We start from the raw sequence: 26,796 nt of genomic DNA, 5'->3' as shown, positions 1-26,796 counted from the left end.
AATGGAGTCTAAAGTAAATTCAAGAAAAGTCGTACTTTGATTTCAATTCTGAATAAATTGTTCATGCTCATCTTTAGACCTCTTCTGAGTAAGGAAGAGATCATCTGCAAATCTTGCATAACAGGAAATCTTAGAAAATAAAAAAATACTAGTTAGATATCTCTTTTGACACTTCTGGACACACCTGTCAGTGAAGTAACAGATAGCACATTCGCCTTTGGTGCAGAAAGCTGTGGGTTCAATTCCCACACCAGGTAGTTTGATTGCTGACACTGTAGTGCAGCATAAGGGGGTGCTGCACTCCTGAGTGTGTTGTTCTTCAGATGAGATGTCTGTTTGAGTTGGTGGTTTATCAGGTGGATATAAAAGATCCCACAGCAGCTATTGAAAAGAGTAGGGGAAGTTCCCCAATGCCTTGGCCAAATTTAGTAGTGTAAATAGCACCTCGGCTCTCCCCTGAAAAGAATCTGCTACCTTAGTAGGACTAATCTAACAAAGGATAAATAAATAACTAAATACTTGCCACCGTTTCTATGGGGCATATTCATTTTAACTCAATAGGTTAATCACCACAGCAGTAGTGTGGAAAGCTATGTGACTCTAGGTTCAAACCCCCCTTTAAGCTTTGGCAGAATTACAGGATTAATGGTTATGGTACAGGATAAGCGATACAAGGTACAGGGTTTGATTCTGACCTCTGGTTATTGGCTAATCTTGCAATAGTCTGCAAACTGATAGCCTAGTATTTACCTATGAGCAAAGGTCTTCAGTTTCTAATTAGCAACTTCCCATCTGTAGTACAAACAGTGAAAGATCTTGGCTGCCTATGCTTTTCTGTGGAACTTTGCTGCACTCTAAGTCTTTTTTAATGGATAGGAGTCTTACTTTTTTAAAACTCTTGCTGTATCAAGTTCATGTCTTTAGACTATAGTAAGCAAACAGGTAGGCAGTCTACTCTTTAGTCTATGACCCTTCAGTAGTTAGGAAGGATATACACCATGCAAAGGACTATTTCTATATTTCAACAAGACTAAATGTAAAACTATGTAACGGTCACTTTTAATGCTCTGAGCTTCTTTCATGAGGATTTTCACAGTTTGAAATTTTCTCTTCACTTGATCATTAGATTGTGGATATTTTCAACTGAAGGTGACATGCTAAAATTCCCACTGTTTTGAAAATCTTGAATTCCCCACTTGCATAATGGGGATACTTGGGATTAACATGGCTAGGCTTTTAAAGGCTCTAGGACCACTAGCCTAGTAACCTCCTATGAACCTATGACAATTAATCAGGGATTTCATGACTTGAAAATAGCTTGAAATGCAGCACTTGTAGTCTATAATTTCAGAATCTCTGGTAAGTTAGCAGTAGACACTGCACATTAGATAGGAGCGGTCTCTCAGCTGAAAAAATCCACTCTAACTTTATTCACCTTCTTGGAATTGTGTAAGAAATCATCTTTGTTCTTGGATTATTTTTATGATATGTATTTGCAGAGAACAGCATTTTACTTCTTTTTCAGGTTGTAGAAACATGGCTGGTCGGTATAGTACATTGATCTTTCCATACATTTCACTTTGCCCAAATCTAACTCTTTTATTATTGCCAACATCTCTTTCTTTAACTGATTAGGTACTATTATGTTATCTACTTTAAACAGCAGACCTTGTATTTCTTTAAGTGAAAACTATGGTTGTATTTTTTCTTTAAAGCAAACTCTTGTTCTGGCAAACCTTTCATTGTTACTTGTTGAAGCATTTTCAACTCCTTATCAATCTGTATGCGCTTATGAGAGTTCCAACTTCCTTAGATTCATTTCCAGTTCTTCACCAAACAATTAATTCCTTTTGTTGCTCCTGTCCTTAGGAAAGACTCATTATATCTGCTATATGCATTTCCTTGCCTAATTTATATATCGCACTTTAGCTACACTTCAGAATCTCACCAACATTTTTTTCAACCATGTAAGCACCTTGTACAAGGATTTATTAAATATATTCTCCAACATTTTATGGTCTGTTTCCATCAACACATCTTTCCCATAAATAGACTTGTAGAACTTTTCACATTCATGCATTATGACCAATAGCTCTTTACATAGTTGGGTATATTACTTATGGCATTCCATAAAACTTCTGATCCATAACCAAATCAATCACCTTCTTGCTAGACCAATGCACCAGTACTATTCCATTTTGTTTGGCATCTACTTGTAATGTGAATGACATTCAAATGAAAATACTTCAGTGTGGACACCTTAATTACTAATGCTTTAAGCATTTGGAGCACCATCATTACACTTCAAATTTGAGAAAAAGACTTCTTCACTAAACACTTTTCTTTTTTTTTATTCTTTTTATTTATTTTATAATATCATTGAAAAAGGAACATATTACACAACATCACACAAATTACAAAAAATAAACATACAAAATGATATACATTTATGCATTGCCCAAGGGCAAAAGTGAAACATATCATATCGGTACAATCACATTCAATTCAATATATGGTCAAAAAAACGTCCTCCAAAACTCCTTAATTACTAAGCACTTTTCTGATGTAAGAAAAGTGCTTAACATAATTGTTTTTCATCATAAACTGGCTTATTATACATTAGGACCATGAATGCCAAGAAGTTCACCTAGAGAAAGAAACTTGAAAAGTGAATCTTGGCATCCATGTCGAGAACACATAATAACAGGTTATGATCACAGAAAGAATCGTAATTCTTTTAGGTTATAGAGCATTATCTACTCCATATAGTACAAGTCTGAGAGAGAAAAAAGACAAACTAAGAGAGTAAAGGGTTTTACTGGCTATGAAAAAGCCAGTAGAGCATTTAACTCTGTGAAACAGACAGCAGCATACACACTCAGCTTCTTTGTTTCAAATTTTTGGAAAGTGCTAAAATAATGGGGACAAAGGATCAGACTCAGTAACAGTTTTTATTGCTCTTATTAGGAGTTAATAAACAAAATGTTTTGCATCAATATGCATTTTCTGAGCAATAAGAAGCATGAAACTCCACTGACTGACTATACTGCTCAAGGACTTGCCAGAAAGTCAACAAATTTACAAGAAACAAAACAAAAATATTGGACAAACTCAAGAGCAGTTGAACAGTTAAGAGACACATATAGCAGGTAAAAACAAAGCTGTTTTACCTTCTGATGCTGTTCTTTGTCAGCCATCACTGTCTGCTGTTTGTCCCTAACATGAGACCCAATCATAATAATGCTTAGGGATGTGCTTAACATCAAATTAATCACTTCCTCAGGTGTTGTTATGATTGGCTCTTTCATTATAGAAGTGCTTAACAAGCTTATCTTTTCCCAACATCAAAGCTTAATTTTGGTGCAAGATGTAATACTAAGTTTCCTTTATGCACATTTTTTGACAAACACTAGAGTATAACAGCAGTCAATGCCAGCCAACACAGAACAGCAACAAGAAGCTAAAATACATTGAAAGCAGTAATCATTTATGGTCACATAAAATTCTGGCACATTCTAGCACAGTAATATGTCTAACAGCTTTTAAAGCTATTTATTTATTCTTTCATTCATTCATTCGACAGACAGTTGACTTTTGACTTCGCTTACTACTTTCAAAACTGTGAAACACTTCACATTTGTACATTTTTTCTCCATTACTAGTAGTACATCAAAGAAGCTAAAGCTTGATGTACCACAAAGAATTATAATTGTGTCTCTCTGATCGTAACAAAGGTGTTATGTGTTCTTGAGTGTCAAGATTTACCTTTCAAGCTTTGCTTCACTCTGGTTTCAAGGTGAATTTATCAATATACATGTCTTGAACACATAACAATTTAGTTACATATGATCGAAGACCCTATCATAATCTTCTGTGTTATGTTCTGCTTTTGCTATGTACTCTAATATCAGGCTGCATCATGTACCAGTTATTGTCTCATTTTTGACAAATTGGGAATACATTTAAAAGGACAGTGAATTATTCTTAGAAAACTAATGACAGCTTTTTGACCCCAGGTTGTATCATCTCCACAATGGGTCCTGATTTCTCAGTGTCTGATTAAGCCTTCTGATGATAAAACATGACCAATTTAACTTTGTCTGTAACACTAATTTTCTACTTACACTATCCCTGACTGCCCCTAATGCATGCATGAAGTTCCTGAGAGGTAAAAATTTAACTCATCCAACAGAGAAGAACCTGCTAGGTGATTCTTGAATGCTCTCTCTAAATGTTCTTTGCACTTTCTGGATGTCTCCAGTCATTTACTTGTACATATGCCCAATTCACTACCAATTGGTGATCAGTTGACAGGTTAGCATCTTTCTTGACATGAAAATCCAAATTACATGGCCACAGATCTGATGACACAGCTTCATAGTCTGTCATCAACCTTTGATCTAGTATACCTTGGTACCAAATGCATTTATGATCAACCTTGTGCTTGAAAAATAATTTTTATTATGAACAATGTATTTCTTATACAGAGATCCAAAGAAAACCACCTGTGGTGTTAGGGTCAGTCTCGCCATGCATCATTTGCTGTGACATGTCTGGCACTGATAAGGTGTGAATACATACATACATATGCTGCCAACCAAATGTCACACTGGATATGTGACTGACAGGAGCTATGGTCTTTGTATATGTACCACACTGTTCCAGTTCTGATGGCCACCAGAGGGATGGTCTTTTGAATCACACTATTGACCAACAGCTTAAAGTATAAAAGGTGTATACAAATCCAGTTCACTAAACAATTTGCTGAATACAACCTGGCCTTGGTATGGATGTTGGAAGCCCATACCCAGGACAACCAACATCAATACCAAGACTAGCACTACACACTGACTGTTTATGAAATGAGTCTTTGTCCCAACTCCCTAGGCTCCTTTCTCAATATTGTCTCTATGACTACCAGTGCCTTCAAATGCCCCTTACCCATAACATGATAACTTCCTTATCAAACAAATTATTATTTACACACACACACACACACACACACACACACACACACACACACACACACACACACACACACACACACACAACAAACATTCCTAAGAAAAAATTGCTAGAATACTTCAAATTCCCACAGATTTTGTCCTGGAAAGGTAGTACTGACACACCCTAGATATGTTTAGGAAGCAGCACACCAGATACCTGTGCCACTCTTGTTCTGTAACCTGAAAAATAATAATAAACTCAAGTGATACTGGGCAGAGCAGTCTGGCCAAATTAGAAATGTATACCAGTAGACCTACAGTGTCAAATAATACCACTTCTCAGATAATAAATGATACATAGTGCCATAAGATCTCAAAAATGGATGAATAACTTTTCTTGACAATTAGGAAGTCAAGACAGTGATGACACAAATTAAATATGCAAAGGTAAAGATAGTTGCACAAAGAATAGAAAAAGAATAATCAGTTACACAGGCAGTATATTTAAATAGCAAAATAAAGGGTTCCAATTATGTTATTGAATTGCTGAAACTTCAAAACTGTAAACATTGAACACAGTTAATCAAAGTTTCAGCAATTCGAATGAAAAAAAAGGAAAAAAAATGTCAACAGTTAAATAACTGTTGTAAGAAGGGGGGCAAGCTCTCCTGCACCCCCCGCTCTTTAAATATACCAACTCCAAGATCGCACTACAGTGCAGTAAAGGGAAATATTCCATTTCTGCACTATAGTGCGATCTCGGAGTTGGTATATTTAAAGAGCGGGGGGTGTGGGGAGCACAGCCCCCTCATGTGGGGGGTGCAGGGAGGCTTGCACCCTGCTTACAACAGTTTATTTATGTTGTTTGTTTTTATTTATTTATTTTTTACGTATTCAAAATTATAAAACATCGAACATACAAGTTCGATCTTGTAGTGTTGATGTTTCATGCTTTCGATAACATAATAGGAACCCGCCAAATAAACACAGCTGACTCTAACCTAGCTGTTCTAAGTTAGGTGAATATGCAGATGCAGAACACATTCAATGGTGTGGACACACTCCTCCTTTTCTACACTGGTTTAGTCACAGCATACATACTTTAACTTGTTTTTCTTTCCCAAAGAAACCAGAGGTAATTAATTCAGTTCTTTCTTATACACAGAAAAGACAAGATAGAAAGTAAATACAATTTCACCTATATCTATTAATTATTCCCATAATTAACTACTTGGATATGGCCCTTTCATATTTTCAGACTTAGAAGTTTTGGATTCAGTTTTATGACTTTCCACAATCGCAGATAAACAGTCAAACCTTTCCTGTGAAATTTGTGTAATAAAATTACGTCTTTCAAAGAACTTTTTCTACATATCAGCTTTCAAACAGATTTTCTTCTACATATTACACAAAACAGCAAATATAAATAAAATTCTCCTATCACTAAAACATTTTACAAATGCAGCTTTACTGTGCAGGTTTCTGTTACATATTTTACAAATCATAAATATAGCTTACACATGATACTGTCTGAAAAAAAAGGTATAAACATAACATTTTAAGTCAGTTTTCTCTACCCTAGCATCCCATCGTTATAGGTTCATAGGTAGGTACTAGTCTATTGGCCCAAGGGCCTATGTAAGCTTAGCCAACAAGGTTCCCTGACTTACGCCACCCAAGAAAGTTATTTTCCTGTGCCACTATCGAGCAGAGACACAGAAGTGATCCCAGGGTGTATTTCCTATTTCCCATCCACTCATCAAGATTTTTTTGAAGAGTGCTAATAAAGAACTTTGCTTGACATAGATGGGTAGTCTGTTCCAAAGTACGGGGAGTCTCTGGGACAGGAATCTATCCCTCACGCATGTCCTGTTTATTGTGGTGACAAGGTTTAGGTCCCTAGAGCATGTAGCTCAGAGGGATTTGGATTTCTTTAAGTGTAGCATGTCCAATAGCTCTGGGTTTGACGTAGCTTTATATGTTAGGCAGAGATCACCTCAGACTAGGCGATATGCTATGGAGTAAAGCTAGAGTTTTTTGAGACAGTCAGTGTAAGACATTTCTTTGAGGCCAGTAATCCTCTTTGTGAGGTACTTCTGTGGCCTTTCCAGCTGCTGTAGATGTCTTCTGAAGTACATTCTAAATGGGGCATTGTACTCTATAATGGGTCGAATAAGTGCTCAGTAGAGGGGAACAATGACCTCTTTTTTCCTGGATGAGAGCCCTTTTATGATGAGGTGTGCCACATAGAAGAACTTCCTGACTACTGTGGCGATGTGACTATCAAAGGAGAGACTACTGTCCACCTGGGTCCCAAGGTCTCTTATCACACATTCAGTGTTAAGTAGATTGCTGCCTATGTGGTAGTTCATGGGTACAGAGTTTTTGCCAAAGGGGTTGACACTGCAATTTTTGGCATTGAGCTTGAGGCCATGGCTCTGACACCAGGCATCTGTCTCAGCGAGGCCCTTCTGTAGGATGTCCACATCATTTGGGGACTTGACTATGGCTCCTAGTTTGCAGTCATCTGTGAACATCATTAGCCAGAGGCCTTCTGTGTTAGCCTGTACTTCAGAGAAGTAGATACCAAACAGGAGAGGTCCCAGGACTGAACCCTGTGGTACTCCACTTGTCACTGGTTTGAGGTCAGATTTGGAGTCTGCAGCTTTTACAATATGGGTTCTGTCAGTGAGCCACTTGGCAACCCATCTTGCGAAGTAGGGATTTATACCTAGTTTAGTGAGTTTCGCTATAATTCCAGAATGGAGGATGGTGTCGAAAGCCTTGGCGAGGTGAAGATAGGCTGTGTGAACCACCTTACCCTCATCTACGGGTTTGGTGACTGCCTCACAGAAGTCAATCAGGTTCAGGAGGCATGATCTGCCTTTCACAAACCCGAACTGGGTGCCAGTTCATTCTGAAGTTTGTGTAAAACGCAGCCTGAGATCTTGTCCGGTCCCATGGATGCTATGTTTTTGGCTTTAGAGAGTGCAGCTTTTACCTGCATAGTTGTAATTACAGGGACTCTGCATTCTTCCTGTATAGATGTGGGCCCTTTAGGGGGTGAGGGAGATAAAGTTAGCACTGAATCTATCTGCGAGGATTGGCAATATCAGTTGGTTCTGTAATTTTCGTGGCGTTGTGCTATAATTCAGAGCAGATCTGGGTGTTGCCATCGAGATTCTTGACATAGCTATAGAATGCTTTGTGGTTGTCCTTAGAATTAGTGGTGATTTTGTTTTCGCAGCTTGCTTTGAAAGATCTTATAAGGGATCTCAATTCCTTACTGAAGCTGGCCAGGGAGCTCCTCCACTCATGGGATTTTACTCTCTTTTGCAAAAGTTTCTTCCTTCTGTTGTACAGTTTGTTTATGGCAAGGGACCACCAAATTGGCTTCCTTTTTTTGGAGGATAGCATCTTGGTTCTGTTTGGGATAGCATGATCCGTGCACTCGTGTAAGTGCTTATAGAGTGCATTTGTGTAGGATTCAGCAGTTATAACTGTATTGTCCATCTGCATGGGTGTCATGAAGTTCACCACTTCTGTCTTAAGAAGCATGAAGTTGGCTTTGGAGAAATTTTTTACAGTGGTTTCCTTAATGGGGGTGGTGGGGCGGAATGTGGATATCGGATGATTAGCTTATGGTCGGATCGGGCCAACAAGGAGTTGACTTCAGGTGTGGAACACCGGTCACTCATGTTGGTAATGACTAGGTCTAGGATATTGTTGCCCCTGGTGGGGGTGTGGATAAGTTGATCCGGGGCACTGGAGTTTATGAATTTCAGAAAGCGTTGAGCTAAGTAGTTGGTACATGAGTAGTTTTCCCAGTTAATGATGGGGTAGTTGAAGTCACCCATTATTAGGGTGTTTGGTTGAACCCTAATATTTTCCAGTACATCAAGAAAAGAGGAGTGGGAATTCTGGGGCATGGTACAATTTGGATTGCAGTTTTGCCCAGAGTTAGTTGCACTTGGATAACCTTGGATGCATTATGCTGGAGCAACTAACCTGGAGGTGTGGATATCCTTAATGAATATGGACACACCTCCGCCTTTGGTGTTTCGGTCCAAGTTACATGGCCGAAAAGTGTGGTACGAGTTATAGCCTGGTAGTGCAGGGGTGCTCTCTGGAGCCTTGAACCAGGTCTCAGTCACTGCACAGATATCGATGTTCTCCATTTTAAGGAGTGCCTCGAGTGAGTGCATTTTGAGATTTAGACTTTTAGCATTGAGTAGCATTGCCCTCAGTTTTTGCTTGCCTGTTCCTGTTATGGTGGTAAATTTGTCATTTGAACCTTGCCTAAAAAAAAGGCACTAAAGGGGCAGCAAGAGCCTTAGCCAGTATCCGGAATTCCAGGGGCGACAGGTGCAGGCCATCTCCGGCAAAGCATCATGGTCTGTCGACCATGTCATCCCAAGCAGACAGATACTGGATCCCCTTAGAATGACACCAGAAGCTTAGCCAATTGTTGAAGTCAAATCATTTTATCCTTGTAATGCGGTATCATTCTGAGCAATTGCAGAATTCTACTCAGGACTAGGGTCATACCTGCCTGGGCTACAAGATCAGAGAGCTCTTCCATGTCTCTTTTCATGTAGTCCAGGGAGGTACATCTCAGGTCATTCACGCCAACATGGACAATGACAGAGTCATATTTGTACTTGTTGTGGAGTGACCTGAGTGCATGGGTTATGTGGCAGATCCTGGCACCCAACAGGCAGTTGACAGTAACCTTCTCCTTATTTAGCCTGGTGAGTGGGACATCAGTGTGCCTGACTGTAGAGTCACCTATGACTAGTGTGTTGGGTACGTTGTTTTGCCTTATTGGCTGTGGTTGAGTGGCACACTGAGTCTGTGGGCTATGTGTCAATAGGGTTGTGTTGGGGGATGGAGGTTGCTTGCGTTTCTGCTTTGGAGGTCTCTGTTGCTTAGACAGATTATTATTGAGAGCCTCCGTGAATGTTTTTGTGTTACTATGTGTGGATTTTGGTGGTGTAGATTTAGTGAGACTATGTGATGAGTGTGGTGTGGTGTGGTGCAATTGTTTACCTTCTCCTCTTGACTGTCAAGTTCAGTCTTGGTTGGAGAGAGCTTTACCTCCAGTTTGGCTAGATAAGTGCATCTCTCACAGGTTGTAGTGTTGGGTGGTAGGAGGAGAGGGTTGTCTGTGTACATGAGGCAATTTCTACATTGCCTCAAGATACCCAGATTCATCAGATAAACAGGAGAGAACACTGGGAGCTGACCCTTGGAAATGCCTGAATAAAAAACTATTTTCCTCTAGATAAGTGAGGAAAGTGAGTACAACAGCTGTTTTTCTCTAAGCAAGTGAGAAATGTAAGTAAAAAAAAAATGTTTTCCTCTAGGTAATGAGGAAGGTTGAGTGCTATAGTAATTGGTAGCATATTTAGTGCTTACAAGTTCTGAACAAGTGCTGAGCACGAATAAGCAAATTTAAGTGCCAAAACTAAGAATCTGTATCTGCACTAGATAAGTTACAGGACAGAAACAAGGGCAAATGCAGGCTTTCAAATCAGAAAGTTGAGAGAGATGGAAAAGATTGTCCCAATGGCCAATAACTACAATTTCTGGGCCAGAACCACTCCTTATGTGGTAGACAGGTTACCTAGTGCTTACCACTTCCACTGATAAGCTAGAAGGCTTCTCTCCAACACAGAAAGGCTTGGGGGGCTCAGAAGCTTACATACAGTCCGGGATACAGCAAATTTGTATCTGGACTGCACTAGTTACAGGAAAGGTAGGAAACAGGCTTACAGTATTTTTTTTTTGTACAGAAAAGTAGCTACAACAGCAGTAAAAACAATTCACATGCAGTGCAAGCTAGCACACTTAAGTATGTAACAATATTAGACCAAACACAGTTTAAAAAAATGCAATTAAATTAAAAAAGGACTAAAAGCCAGTGCAGAAGGAGTTTATTACATAGAATGTGGTAAAGAGATGCGACTGGGGGATTGTCCCAGATCAAATCTACAGTGGGGCTGGCAACTGCAAAAGCTACCAAATTTAAACTACCAGACAGAAATAGGGAGGGTGGGTAGGACAAAACACTTTCAGCAGAGATCAGAAAAACTATAAGCAACGATTAACAGTACAAACTCCAAAACCAAAAAAATATACTTAGCTCTGTATATTTCCAGATAGATTGAAAAGCAGTCTCTCAGAACACAGGTTCCAGCAATGAAATGCAGGCTGTTACTAACAGGTCTAATTTTATGTAACAATTTTATTGTTCCTATATGAATTTTAGTCTGTCTGTACAGAGACATTGGGTGGTGCCCTGTCAAGCAAAATTCTCAATCTCCAAGGGTGACCAAAGCTCCATACAACAAATCTTTAAGGCTAAGGTATATGCAGACACCCTCCAGCATGTTAAGGTCACAATCTGAGGAGGCACAAAATGAAATACTTTCAGAATGATTGCATTATAGAGTACCAGTCAATTACTCTGATCTGTAGATTATATAGGATTTACCCACTTCACCTACATTTACCAACTCCAACGTTGTCCTCATGGATATGTTAAGCCTTTTATGGATAAACATTAAATAAACAAAATATCACTGTGATGAATTACTTAAACAAATAAAAGCTTAAATTTATTGAGCTAACTTGGTAGACTCAGGAATGGATTTTAAGGTAATAGTATAGGTAAATCATTGGCTAGAAAATATTTTTCAGGCATGGAAGAGAAGCAGCTGCGAAATAGAAATCATGGTTGTTGGAGTGGATTTTGATGTTACATTACAAGTGGAGTTAGACAGAATAAACTTAAAAACTTACAGGTGGAAGCAAGAGAAGGTAGTGCATGTATGGATGAGAAAACCAAGGCTTTGGCATTTTGAGAAAGATAAAAAAAATAGGGCAGATTAAACATTTTCCAAGCATCTAAAAAGTAAGATAGTTATGTTAATTAATTCTTAAAGAAGGAAAAAATGTCAGGAAATACTGCAACAGTATTAAAAAATAATGTCTATAAACTATCATGTGTATGTGTATATGACTATTGGAACAGAATAATAGGGAAGATAGAAGGAAAGATGACAGTAGAGGCTTTTAAATGGGTAGGGTAGTGACCTTAAAGGTGATCAAAGAGTTTAGTATCTGAAGTTACAGAGGAAACAGGGTGGAGAAAGGGTTGCATGAAGAAGAACTGCTAGTGGAATGGGATGGAAGCTGCTCAGAGAAATAAGTGCATGGCAAGAGAAGGGATAGGAAAGAAAGACTGGAAGACTAAAAAGGGAAATAGGGAAATTAAAAGATTATGCAGAGGAAGAGATGACTGCTTATCAATAACTTAAAATGAGAGGGGGACCCTAGTAAAGATTACTGAAGAATTACAGAAAGAAAATGATGGATGGTTTTCCACCTGAAGAAATCACTATTGATAGTAGCAGGGAAATTGTGGGTAATAAGTTACCTCTGCCAGTGATAAAAAAGGTGAATAAACTATATGAGACTGAAAGTAGTAAACAACCTAAGATGATAAGATAAAATCAGTGTGAATGTTTTGTAACTGCCTTAAATGGAACAAGTTATGAGGATACCATTTTGGTAGAACATCAGCAATATAAATGACAATTTTGCCACAGATTCACTACCTAATAAGACATGCAGTACTGATGCCGCAGAACAAATATCTCTAGAGAATGCAGGAGTGTGATAATATTGTGAGGCAGCAGGAAGAGGGATAGTATAGCATATGCAATGGATAAGCTTACAGCAGCATTGAAAACTGGGAGCAATGCCAGATCTGCATTGCTACAATGTGGCACATAATGTGCTGCAAAGCTTATGGGATATGAAGGGTCATGATATCAGTTACCAAGAGTGAAAGGATGAGCCCAAGAAAGGAAAAAAAGGGGCATGTGTAAAAGAAGGAGGAAAACAGAAGGAAGGATATACCAAAATAGTAAGGGGGTGCAGGAAGAGACTGGAAAAATGGTTTACACTGAAAACCTGGAAATTGCATTGGTCGACCATCATTTGGTCGACTTGCAGTTTTCAAGTCGGCAGAATATCGAACTCAAATGATTTGACTACACTACAGTGAATGGGCAGTGTAAGTCAAGCACTGGGTTCAACATTGTGCAGGGGGATTGCGGTTCAGTAAGGAATTGGGAATTAGCCCATTTCCTCACTGTAGTGCTATCTCAGAGTTGGTATATTTAATGTGCAAGGGGTGCAGGGGACGAATAGCCTCCCCTGCAAAATAGTAGAATTAACATGCCATTGACTGTACAGTTTAATGGTACGTTAATGTGCATAGCAGGAGGTGAGTGACATCACCTCCTGCAATGTAGAATACATCGAACCATGGTTGTCAATGTATTCATTTTGGCTTTGGTTTATGTTTTGGCATTCCAAATTTCACATTTTGGGTTAACATTCTAAATATTCGACCAAAGCAGAGTCGAAATGCCAATAGTAAACCTAGAAAAGCTACCAAGAGCAAGAAATATTTTAGAAAATTAAACATTTAAGGAAAATGGGCTATTTAAAGTGGAGGGGTAACCTAGAAAAAGAAGACATAAGATAACAAGACAACAGTTAGGGTTGATGGTCTATTAGCTGAAATGAAAAATATGTTAATAGTATTCAAGGAGACAGAGAAGTAATATGGGTTGGAAACAAAAGCTCAGTGAAACATATATGGCTTAAAAGTTATGGAAGAGATGGTATGTAAAAGAAAAATGAGAAGAGGGGAAGTATGGAAGAGGCATTAATACTGCCAAGAAGGCAAGCAATGAAACATATGAGATAGAAATGATGCAAAACAGAAAAAAAATTACACTGGGGATGCATGCAGCATGGAATTTGAATGTAAAATAGTCCAATGGGAATTGAATGAAGAATGGATATTAAAGAAGAGTTTGAGCTTTGGAGGCTATGTTCTGTCTGTAGATGAAGCTTGCACATAGGTAGTACTGAACACCAGGGCTCTTGAAAGACAAGGGCGGTTCATTAATAAAGTATTAATATTGTAAAGGACATGCAGGAATGTTGCACCTATTATTGAGGTACATTCTGGTTATAAAAAATGGGAAAAAACACTCAAGGTTTAGGAGTACAGCTTGGTCAGGAACTCCTCTAGAACATGAAGTTGTTGTCATTTTATTTATTTATTTACTTGTCCCACCAGGCCTGTATCTTGTTCTTCAGGAAAACACAAAGTAATACTTATACAGATTAAGGGAAATTTGGCAAGGGCTCATGTGAAATTCCACTGCTGTTTTTTCAGTAATTTCAGTAGAATCCTTAACATTCACCTAAGCTAACAGCCACTCAGCTAGATGGGACCTTCATTTAACTTTTTATTCAAATGATGACACCTCAGATATGTAGCGTCTCTGTCATACTGCAATGTAGTGCCAGTATAGGAACATGAATCCAAACTGACACAGATAATGTATCTGGTGCATTTCTGAAGGGTTTGGATTTATCCAGAGGAGTGAGAATAAAATAAAAATTCTGTAACTGAAATATGCAATAAGAAAATAGATAGGTGTAAGTGGAAAGTGTTAAAAAGCTGTATTGGAAGAAAGTGTGAAGCAGATGAAGGGGCAACTAGTGATTCTGCATTTGTGTGAGGAAAATAACTAGACGTTCTGAAGGAGATAGGGAGGAAGGATTAGAAGAATAAGGATGCATAGAATTAAAATAATAAAATAATCTGAATAAGCAACTATGGAAGAATGGAGTACAAATAAAGGTAATATTAATACATTAGGCAGGGCAGCTAAGAAATAAATGTGTAAAGACTAGAAAAAATATATGTGGACTAAGGAGAAAAATGACACAATTTCGAAATGGTAATTCAATGCGGTTCTGAATAAAAATACTTAAAATGCATTAATAGTGTCATATACTAATTCTGACATTGCTGGATCTTGGAAAATGTCCCTCGGCTGTATAGTATAGCAATCTTGGAGTTAGAATATATAAATAGCAGATGTGTGAGTATCAATAGTAGAAGCTGCTGAATGCTGGTTGAATCTAATGCAGTTCAGTAGCCAATACCTTATTCAATCTTTTAATGAGGATTTTCTTAACTGGAGTATGCCATAAGAATTAGCACAAAACAGTAAGAAAATGGTATAATGGGGAAGTAGATACTAAAATGCATCTACGAAACAACAACGCTTTATTTCTATTATTCTTACTCTTTTTTAAATGGGAAATGCTTCCACATTTTACACCAGATGGAAAATTATGTACTTGGTACATCTGTGAATATGTCATTGTACAATTAACACTGTGTTAGCCAAGGAATTCTAAGGAAATTAACACTGTTACATTCATTGACTTGAAAGCTTTAGGTTGCTGCATTGAAACGAACAATTGAAGTAACGTATCCAAGAAATCACCTGCATTTGAAAGCAATAGGAATTTATGAATTGTATAAATTAATAGCTTTGTCAGTGTGAAATCAACAATTATTCATATTATTCACTGTGATTTAAGCTAACAAAATTATCATGAGGATAGCAAATTAGGGAGGGGGCATAATGCACCTTTGAACTTTAAATTAATAATTACCAAAATATGTAATGTTTTACACATCTTGGATAACCCAGTGAAATTGTTTTTCATTTGTCAGTGGTTACTCAATTGCGGCTTACATATTCATGTCAGTCCAGCTGTAATGTGATGCTTTCTTTGTAGAAAAATCCTTCTCATACACTAAGGTGAAGCTGGTGTTATTTCATTTCTGTATTAACTGATGCCACTAGACCCATTATCTGCTCTCCAGAAAGACCCAAGGTGGTATTTATACAAGTAAGGGAAATTTTGCCAGGACCCCAGGGAAATTCCACTGCTGCCCCCCCCACCCCCACCCATATGTGCCATAGAATCTTTAGCATGAATGTAAGCTACCACCTACTCAAGTAGATAGTCATACTTTTTAGTCAGCATGTTCCCCTCCACCAGACTTGCCCGATATATTCACAATGTTATGTAGGTAGTTTTGGTTGGGAGCCATCTGTTAACAGTAAGCAAAATCCCAGAAAACTGCTACCAATAAATTGAGAGCCCAGTCCTCACACTCTCATCCTTCTGGCAAGGATCTCTTGGTTGTTATGCCATCCTCATTCTTCATCTTCTCTCACTAATAATCTGCCAGTGACCTCTGTGACTAAACAGCTCACCCCTTGTGGGTGGCTTTGCCTAGTCTACTTCGGGAGCCTGACTTCTTAATGAATAATATGGCCTCCTGCCATTTCCTTTAGGCTTATTCTTCTCACTGGATGTCCAAGCTTCCTCTGCTCTTTTTCCCAATCTACCCACCAACAATATTAATTAGAATAACAATGGATGCCAAATCAGATAAAAAGGACAGAACTGTGCATTTATTAACTCCCTTGTCAAAATTTGAGGTCTGTTACAGAACAGAAAGCTTGATAGGTATTAGCAATAATGTCCTTCCCTTTTTGTGCCAAGGGGAGAAAAGACATTTAAAGATTTTCTCTATAGACTATAGACTTGTGGCACTGACCATAATTTTAACTGGCCTAGTGGGACTTACATGGTCAACAAAAAGTAAGTAAGTAAATAAATAAATAAATAAATAAGTATACAAACAGTTGACCAACATTGTCTTATAACTTTACAGACTTCTCTGGGTTCCTCTCTTAACTTTCTTAAAGGGGCTTCCTTAAGATCCATCCCTCCATATACAGTAGCAATGCATCATGCTTAAGTATGTTTTTCAGGCTAAAACACTGATCCAGTTGGACCATTTTCAGACTTGCCCAGTGAGTACAAATTATGTGAATACATAACAACCACAGAGGTAATGTAAGTAATTCAGTCCATAAAGTGAACAAATATTCAGTATATACATTTTTGAGAAGAGAAGATCTGCAATTTATAAAAAGAGTGCAAAGAAAGTTTTTATGAATTTTCACAAAAGAGTAGTCACTTAGTATAATCATAAGGTCAGAAATTCTGTCTCAGTGTACAGTTATAGTTAGGATATATTGTGTATATGTATATGTGGTTACACTTCATAATCCGGAATTACAGAAATCCCGAATTTCAGTAACCTGAGACCATAAAGCTGAAAACCAGAATGGCGAAAGTGCATAAGAGCGAATTTGAATATCTCAAATCCGCGCTTATGCATTTCCAGTACATTGCGTGTAGTGTTATGGTGCCTGAAATTGCAGGTGAGTGAGTGTTTGTGTGTGTTGTTGTGCGTTGTATGTGTGGGTAAGGGTAGGGAGGTGTAAGTGTGAGTGTGAGTGTTGGATTTGTTGGTGTCTGTGTGTGTGTGATGTGTATTTGTGTGCGAGCAAGTGGAGGATGCCGTGGTGTGAGTTTTTTTTTTTTTTGTATGTTATGTGCGATCTCAGAGTTGGTATATATAAGTAGGGGTATGGGGGGTGCAGGGGGGCTTGCCCCCTGCTTATATGTAGTGTAGGGTTGTGTGATTTGTGTGCTATGTTTGTGTGTTATGTGGTATCTGGTGTATGTATGTTAGTGATTGTGTGATTCGGGATTGTGGGTTTCGGCATTGTGAATGGTTCGACTTTATAGTCTTGGGTTACTGAAATTCGGGATTTCAGTGAAACCATATATATATATATATATATATATATATATATATATATATATATATGTGTGTGTGTATATATGATGCACAGACTAGAACAGTGCCGTATAATGAGATGGCTGAAAACACTACTTTGGAGATACTATATAAAGTATTTATAATAAGCAATTTGAAAGAAAAGAAAAAGAAGTGAGATTGGGGAAGGAGACAGAACTGAGAAAAGGGATACTGCATACCAACTGTACAGATGTTATTTAAATGTATCTTTTAAAGAATTGATAAATTGTGGGAGTAGTTTGGGAAAGCAGTGGTCAGATAATATTTGGGGTATGGAAATAGGTAAATTTTTCATTTTCTAAAGGAAACATTTGAATTTGTGATCTGAATTAACTGTTTGACTGATTTTGTTCATGAAGGCAGAGGTTCCCAAAGCTTTATGAAAATGAAAGAGAAGCTGTGTTCAGCAACAGATTGTTTTGCCATAGCTTTTGGAATAAGGATCCTGAGGTGAGACTATAAGCTAATAGTTGGAAGGTCTAGGTTTTAGGTGGCCAACCAGGATGGGAAAGGTCTCTAGTCTTGCAGTATATGGGATTTCTGTTTTATAAGTAGCCATTTGGGTTTAGCAAGAGTAAGGCCACAGTGTTCACTTTTGTGAGACAGAAATAAACTTGTATATATGGTTGTTAATTGCCGATAAAGTTGTTACAAAAGTCACAGGGAAAGCATATTCTAGTTGTGCATAAAGGATACCTTTACTGATTGTACATCTGTTTTCTGGTGAAAGACTTGGGAAATCCTTGTTGACCAAAACAGCAGTCTGTTAACTTTAGCCCTTGTTGCATTAACATAATATTGAGATCTAAATGCTGGTAAAGCCATACATTTAGGTACCATATTTGATTTATATTCTTTAATGTGTCATGGTTATTACATTGGGCATGCCAAGGAGTAGGTATCAATAATGGCTATTTTGCTCTGGAGGGGTTTAGCTTATTCATTTTCTGTGGTCAGTTGGAAAATATCGGCAGGTCTTTTTCAAATTCTTTTTTAACTGTGGCTTTAGAAGGGGATGTCTCTATAGACAGCCATACTGTCTGTATATAGGATGAGTGACAGCTGTGAATGCTCACTGGGAAGTCTGTTAATGAAGATAGAGAAGAAAACGGCGATGAAACAATTCCTCACATACAGCTTTTATGAGAGCAACAGTGGCTGACATATTTATACCTACCATTACTGAGAGGGATTTGTTAGACAGAAAATCCTTTAATTATTCAAGGGATTATGTGATTATTTCTAAAGCAGAAAACAGGGGTTTCTATGTTCTTGATTTTTTTCCTGTTATGTTTGAATTCTTGGGATATAAAATCTGAAAAAAAATATTATTGTATTGACTTGGCTTCCATGAGTGGTTTCCTTCCTACTGACACCATATTACCCTAAGCTCTTACCTTGGTCTTTAACACTGTAAATAGTATTTTAGGAAGCTTATTTAATCTCTTTCAGAACTATTTTACACTTTATTTTGAGGAACAGGCTAGAACTATTGCAATCACTAAACAAAAGACCGAAATGGAACGTGAAGTAGAGCACTTTGAAAACTGTGTCAGAAGAACGTATCTTCATTTCTCAGGAATCCCATAAAAATATAGTTTAGGACACTGTAGTTTGCCTATACATTAAAAAAAAATAATGTGACTTAAAAAATGAAATAAAACATATAATGCTAAATGAGAAAGACCACAGAGCTTTCACGTTCATGTGTGTAAATATTTCTTCAACAAAGGCTTTTCTTATCTGCCCCCACCACATGCCTTTATTACTGCCATACTAAGAGCACTTAAAATGCATTTACATGCATACGACGAGCGAATGTATGCAATTGAAGAGCACTTCCACTTATAGAGACAGATAAGCAAACTATCCAGAAATTCCTAGTATCCAGTCTGTTTGTTCACTTACTACCAATAGTGGATGCTTATCAATCTGACCCTCTAACCGTGTCTCTTCACCGAACATGTGTTGCAGCTAACCTTAAACAGTAACCCTCGCCTTGCAGATATTGTAGCTGTTCCTATCTTACACTTGTTAGTCACTGGAGTCTTCTGCATATCTTCTCTCACTTGTCAACAGCCAAAGTCTCTGGACTCTCTGGCTTTTCTCTAGCACCTGATTTTCACTTAGGATCCCCAGCCATCTCAGCACAGTATCAGTGATTTCAGACTCCTGACTCTTCTTCAGAGCAGTGCCAACATCCGGAGCCCCCTGACAATCTTTCTCCCCTCCTATTATTGATCAGAAACCCTGGTCTCCTCTATCAAAATGCCAGTTTTCCTTTATGATATTCAGTAAACAAAATTCATTGGAAGGAAACAAAGGCCTAACCTCATATATGTCAATTCTTATAGATATAATCATGAGCAAGCTGCGTGAGCAGTAATGATATGAGGAAATAAATGCAGTCAGGTCAGAAGAACCAAGACAAAAACAGTGGGTACAGTTTAATATATCATCTAAGATGCAGCACCTAGAAATTATTGCATGAATGACAGTACAGGAAAATGGCTATATGCTCCAGTCATGCTGCCATCCCACTTACATGTTGTATGACCATGGACAAATGAAAGCGTCTGTGTACAGCAGTCATTCCTAAAAACTGGACATTGGTGTTTTAATAAACCATTTCTATATAACAGAAGCTTAATTAAATTAATAGGTAGATATGTAAAAAAGGGTGTAAAAAAAGAAAATGTCCTGCACTGGTTCAACTTGATTAATATTAGTTGGTTTTGAAATTCATTGCTTTTAATTCCTGATATTCATTTGAAACTACTAGATGGTTGCTGTCTATTAGGTGAATTGGTGCTTTCACAACTTTATGTTTCTAAGTAGAGATATGCATCTGAGGTAAATCACTGTATTTTTTGGGTTATTATTTGTTTGTCTGTTTATTTGTTTATGTATATATTATAACATGTTTTTCCTGAGTTCCTGTCTCTTACCTGGCATCAGGTCTCCAGGTCTCTCTTCTTTGGCATATTGTTATGACTTTTGTGTCCTTTACCGATCCACTTAGGAGTCACTTGAGAGCTCAGCAGCAGGAACTGGAGTCATTCCCTTGTGGTTTAGGTGTTTTTATATACCCTGCATTTACCCCATGGGCACTAACTGTGCACTGGCATCAGAAGTGGAGCTTATATGTATTTACAAATGGACACTTATTGTGGACACCTTTTGGTACAATTCCTTTATTATCTGCCCCAGTTCATCTCCATAGACCCCTCACCTTGAGAAAGGGCAGCATTATAGTATTCATCTCATCATTCATTATCTCTCCACCTGGCTGGATATCTGGCACCTGAGACACTAATCAGCCCCTGGTATCTGGCACCAAAGGTAGTTACTCCACCCCTAGATTAGCCTGATTTTTTTATCAATATAAATCATCCATAATATAAACACTATTCTCAGTAATCTAGATGCTGTCAGGCCACTATATCTCTTGTTAAAATGCTGCACAGTTTGAAAATTAGATGAAAACTTACTTAACTGTTTTTATACTTTCTGCTCTTTGCTTCTTGATTAATGAGTCTCTGACGGGTGGTGAATGTAATGGATGCTTTTCTTTCTTCACAGAAAGCTGGAGAATCTCCTTCTCTCACATTGAGAAAAAGATAATGCTTGACCATGGAAATTCTAAAACATGCTGCGAACATCCTTCTACGCAGTGCTGCAGGTAGGAAATCATGCAAACAAAACACTAGGTTATGTGAGTTAATGAAAGTAATGAAACATTAGTAACAACGGCTTGGAATAAAGTCCATCTGCTGCTGCCACTGAGGTTATGTAACTTTAGAATCAGAATTAAAGCAACATCATTGATAAAAACACAGGTACTCTAGTTCACTTCTGGTTAAACTCCATGAATCCCATGTGACATCCCTAATATTGCCGACAAAATGTTTCGCTGGTCCCATTGTCACTGGGCTTGGTCAACAAGTACCTTAACTGGGTAGGTTATAAAGTCTCATTTAGAATCTTTAGTAATTTAATTTTTGATACTAGTGTGCCAGTTTTCATTTCTAACTCTTAAAATAGACAAACACATAATACAGAGCGATCGTGAAATGGAAACCACTTAGGGAACAACAGAAATATGTTGTAATCATTCCAGGCAAAGTTTTACTTAGTAGTTAATGTATAATAGCTAGAGCATGTGGCATAAGAGGGATAAAACTAAAAGTATATTTTTTTAATTCTGGGGGAGGTGATGCTTTCATTAAGATATAATCTTTCCTTTCAGGCATACATTCATTCATTTACACACACATTCATTCATTCTTCACAATTTGTTTTATTCTTTTTAGAGTCACTAGGGAGTTAGAACGTATTTTTGTCAAGTCATGAAAGTAAGGCAGAGATCCACTCCTGAACGGGACTCCAGTCGATCAAATGATACACAAAATCACAAACAGAAACAAACACAGACATACAAGCACACACACACACACACACACACACACACACACACACACACACACACACACACACTTATTTATTTTATTTATTTGGCATTTATTTAACGGGAAAATCTGATTGTGTCATGAGGTAGCCATTTTCAGTGGAGGGGCGGAGAGAAAAGCCCTAGATACATATGGTTAACAGAATGAAAAACTAGACGGACATAATAAGGTCATAACATTCAAGCACAAATATGAAAACAACACATTAGTTTGCCAGAATGAAAACTTAACAGACATAATAAAGTCATAACATTCAAGAAAAACTACACATCAGTGTGTCAGAATAAAAACTCAGCAGACATAATAAAGTTATAGTGTTCAAGCATAAATTATTCGGAAAGGCTGATAATAGGAAGACGCAGTATTATTTACATAATAGATAATTATCACAGTGACATGTGACACACATGCAGGCAGTTTAGATGGTCTCCATATAATTTGCCTGTGTGTTTAATATTACATATCTTTCATGTTAAATAGACCAAAATGATTCCACTGTGCAGAATGCAGAAAATTTTAAAAACATTTTATTGCATGTGAAACAGAATACCCTCTTCAGGCAGAGGCACTGTAATAGAAAGCCATAGCATGTGTGGTTATTCTGACCTTACCTGAGTGATAGATGTGTTAATGTCTAGAATCTATGAGAATATTTCTTCTTTTTAAAACATTCCAAGAGTTACTCTACTTTGACTGTTCCAACAGCTTCTGCAGCTACTAGTACATCTTTGATTCCTTGAAATTCATTACTCATAAATAGAAAGGTTTCTTGGCATATGTGCTGAAAAGGTTTACACCTTCAGTACTTTTGCACTGAGACCTCATAACAATTTAGCTCATATGCTACCTTATCACAGTTCTGTTTTTCTGCAGACACTCTAAAACACAGCCAGCTTAATATATTTCAAAGAAAAGGAATAGCTGCTTTCTAAAACTGAGTGCTGAATCTGTGCGTCTTCAAGCATTAAAGTGTACTTACGATGGTATAGTAGCTAGATATGCCATAAGAGCTCTATGAAGATCTGTTTGTCTTAGCTTCTATTTGGTACTTTGTATTTCTCTCAGTCTAACCATTTGACTGCAGGTAGTGAGGACTTGATGTAGTAGGGATCAAAAAATGGTCATAAACAAACTGTTAGAACTCACTCAACATAAACTGTGAACCATCGACTAGAACCGGGTTAGCAGGCATACATAACCTTGAGAACATTAGCTTGAATCTAGCTATTATTTGTTGGCAAGTTGTAGTTTGAACAGGAATCATTATCAGAATAGTAATAGTCTACCATTATAAGGTAGTTTTTGACTTCATACTTACACAAGTCAGCATCTATCTTTTGCCATGGACCTTGGGTAGAGGTGTTGGCATAAGTGACTTTCATCTCTGCAGTGATTTGTGTACAATGTAGAATTGGCAATGAGACACCAGATTTAGAGTGTTTTGTTTGATATCTGGCCATACACTGACATTTTGGCTCTTTTCCATTATTTGGTGAGACCCCAGTGACCTTTGCATAGTTGATGTAGCATTTGTCCTTACTGAGATGAGGATACTACAGGTCTATAACAACAGACCATTGTGTTTTGATAAGTGCGCTCTAGGTGTTGATTGTGTATGCATAAGCTGCTTTGTCTCACATGTTCGATAACAGTTTGCAATTTTCAGTCATTCTGTGACATTTGCTTTATCTTGTCTAGTCTGTTCGTATTCACTGATCTTGCGTTTTGTGGTATTAGATAATGGTTGTTCACAGGTTTCTGGATAACACATCTGTAACAACTAGTTATCTTCCATGCACATGTGTTGCTTGGGTATTGAACCTTATCTCATTAACAGCATTTGGAATTGTAGTGGCACTTTGCGTCATATGAGCTGATTATTGGAATCAATAGTTTGTGGTCAGTTTGCAGCTGGAAACTTTGGAGTCATAGTAAGTATCTGGAGAACTTTTCAAAGACTCACACACTTTTAAGACACTTTTTCATTTTATGAATATTATAATTCGGCATCAGTTAGCATTGTAGAGCAACAGGCACAAGACGTTCATAGGTTCATAGATTCTTAAGAGATTACTAGGCTAAAGGCTCAAACACCCTTACAAGCCTAGCTAGTTTTCCCAGATTTTACATAATTTTCTATCCTTAGGGAAAAGTGTGTTTTTTGACAATTTTACAGACTGCCTCTGTCCATAAGGGACATGGTGGAATTTGCAATTTCCCATCCATTGGTCTAGACTGCACTTGAAGACGGTCAGGGAAGGCCTCTCCTTCACGTGAATAAGAAGCTCATACCAGAGGAGGAGCAATCTCTGGGACACATATCTGTCTCTCCAGCATGATCTATCATTTCATGTCACGGATCAGATCAGGTTTAGATCCTTGGAGAGGGTAACCCTTTTGTGAATATGCAACATTTTCATCAGGGCTGGGTCAGAGACTGCCTTGTAGGTCAGACTTAGATCACCCCTCAGTAATCGATAGGAAACTGATTACAGTGATAGGGTTTTTTAATCGGTCCGCATATGATATGTTAGTTATAACCTGTATTTTTGGTGAGAAACTTCTGAGGACACTCCAACTGTTGCAGGTGCCATCGAGGCACATGCCAAAGGGTGCATTGTACTCAATTATTGGTCTGATGAGGGCAGAGTACAGCGGTACTATGACATCCTTAGATCTGGCTGCCATGCCCTTAGTTATAAACTTAGCCACATAGAAGAATTTCCTCACCACCATGTACACATGGTGGTCAAAGTCAATATTACAGTTTATCTGAGTACACAGATCTCTCACCACTGGATCCACTCTTAGGGAGGTGCTATCAGTGTTGTAATTTGCAGAGGTATTTGATTTCTCAAATGATATTATTAAGCATTTTTTCACATTTAGTTTGAGGGCATGGTGCTGACAACAATCATTAGTCTGCATCAGTCTTTTCTGTAGGATATCAGCATTATTTGAGGAGTCAATGATTGCCTCCAACTTACAGTCACCAGCAAACTTGGTCAGCCAAAGACCATCTACATTTGACTTGACATCTGAGAAGTATATCCCAAACAGGAAGGGGCCCAACACTGATTCCCTGTAGTACTCCACTGGTGACTTGTTTATTGCTGGATGTGTATTCCCCCACTCTAATCACATGACCTATCTGTGAGCCAGTTGGCTACCCATCTGGTGATGTAGAGGTTTATGCCCACTTTTGTGAGTTTATCTGTAATACCCAACTGGGATATTGTGTCAAATGCCTTTGCCAGGTCAGGATAGGTGGTATGTACTGTCCTACCCTCATCCATGGTCTTGATGATGACCTTCTGAAAGTCCACCAGACTAAGTTGGCAGGAACTGCCCTTGATGAAGCCAAACTGGGTTGGGTCTAGAGTCTGGAGATTTCCTATGTCATTGTTAATCAGGTCCAAGATTAGCCTTTCCATAACCTCACAGATGAGGCTAATCAGACTTATGGGTCAGTAGTTTCCTGCGTCTGTTGATGGTCCCTCCTCGTGCAGAGGGATGACTGTTGCTGTCCTCCACTCTACCTAGACAAATCCTGTTTGGAGATTCTGGATAAATAGAGATCTGAGTGGACCTGCTAGGTTATGTTTCAAGCTATTTAATATGCACCCTGGGATTCAATCAGGGTCCACTGATGTTGTGTTTCTAGCTTTAGAGAGGCCATTAATGACCTTTTCCTTTGTGATAACAGGCAAAGGAGTGCTAGGGGATATTTCATGGGTAGTAGCCGGAGGTGATGAGAGGGTGAAATTTGTGATGAATTTATTGGCCAGCAGGTTTGCTATTTCTTTTGGCTGAGTATAGGTAGTGTCATCTACAGTCATCTAAGTACATTGTTGAGTGTTTCCCTTAAGATTTCAGACATAACTAAAATGCATTGTTGCTATCCTTTGCTTGAGAGACTATTTTAGTCTCATATTTAGCTTTTGAGGATTTGACTAGTTCTCTGATTTGCCTGTTCAGATTAATGAGGGATTTTTTCTCTGTTGCTCACCCTCTCACTTGCTTCTAGACAGGAATGTCTTCATTCCTGGAGAAATGTATCCACACCCAGGTCCTAACTCATCTTCTCTCCAACAGTCTTCATACTAAAACTCAACACAGATTCCACCCAAATCATAGTACTACTACTGCACTCATAAAATTTAGTAACCTAGCAAATATTCAATGCAAGAATGGCTAACTAGTTTCTGTAGTATTCTTTAATCTATCAAAATCATTCAATACAGTCTCCCATTCAAAACTGCTAACAGTAATCTCAGAATTAAATCTATTCACCCCTGCACTATTATGGTTTCAAGACTACCTCTCTCAGCGCCTACAAGCCGTTCAGTGGAAATACTCCTTCCCCACTTCTTTCTGTGAAGCTAGAAGTACCCCAAGAATCAATTCTAGGACCCCCTACTTTTCTCTATATTCACAAATAACCTTCACAAAGCCACCCCTCTAACAAATCTTGTACAATATGCTGACGACGTCCCCTTAATCTGCTCTGCCCCCTCCCTCCTACAACTACAAACCAAGACCCAAGAAGCCTTTACATTCATCGAAACCTGGCTATCAAACTCTCAACTAATACTAAATCCTAAAAAGTGCAAAGCAACTCAAAAAGCAGTAAACAAGTATTTCAAAATGCAGGAACTGCAGAGCAAGGTACCACACAAACTTGTTCTCCTTCAGGAACACCAAAGGTTTTATTTTACAACAACAAATAAGCGCTTTTGTCTTAAAA

General features: G+C 38.1%; 1 protein-coding gene across 3 annotated transcripts in view; it reads left to right on the top strand.

Moving 5' to 3' along the window:
• The window catches only part of LOC122812449 (cyclic GMP-AMP synthase-like), a 397,692-nt gene that overhangs the window by 343,023 nt on the left and 27,873 nt on the right, over nt 1-26,796 (top strand). For all 3 annotated transcript variants that reach the window (XM_044084809.1, XM_044084811.1, XM_044084812.1), the window contains exon 6: nt 21,163-21,262. In XM_044084809.1, coding sequence (XP_043940744.1) covers nt 21,163-21,262 — 100 coding nt within the window. The remainder of the gene's footprint in view (nt 1-21,162; nt 21,263-26,796) is intronic.

This window comes from Protopterus annectens, chromosome 1.part1, assembly GCF_019279795.1.
Source record: "Protopterus annectens isolate FY-2018-M chromosome 1.part1, PAN1.0, whole genome shotgun sequence".
In the NCBI taxonomy this organism is placed as follows: Eukaryota; Metazoa; Chordata; order Ceratodontiformes; family Protopteridae; genus Protopterus; species Protopterus annectens.
This window is presented reverse-complemented; position numbering and strand designations above follow the sequence as displayed.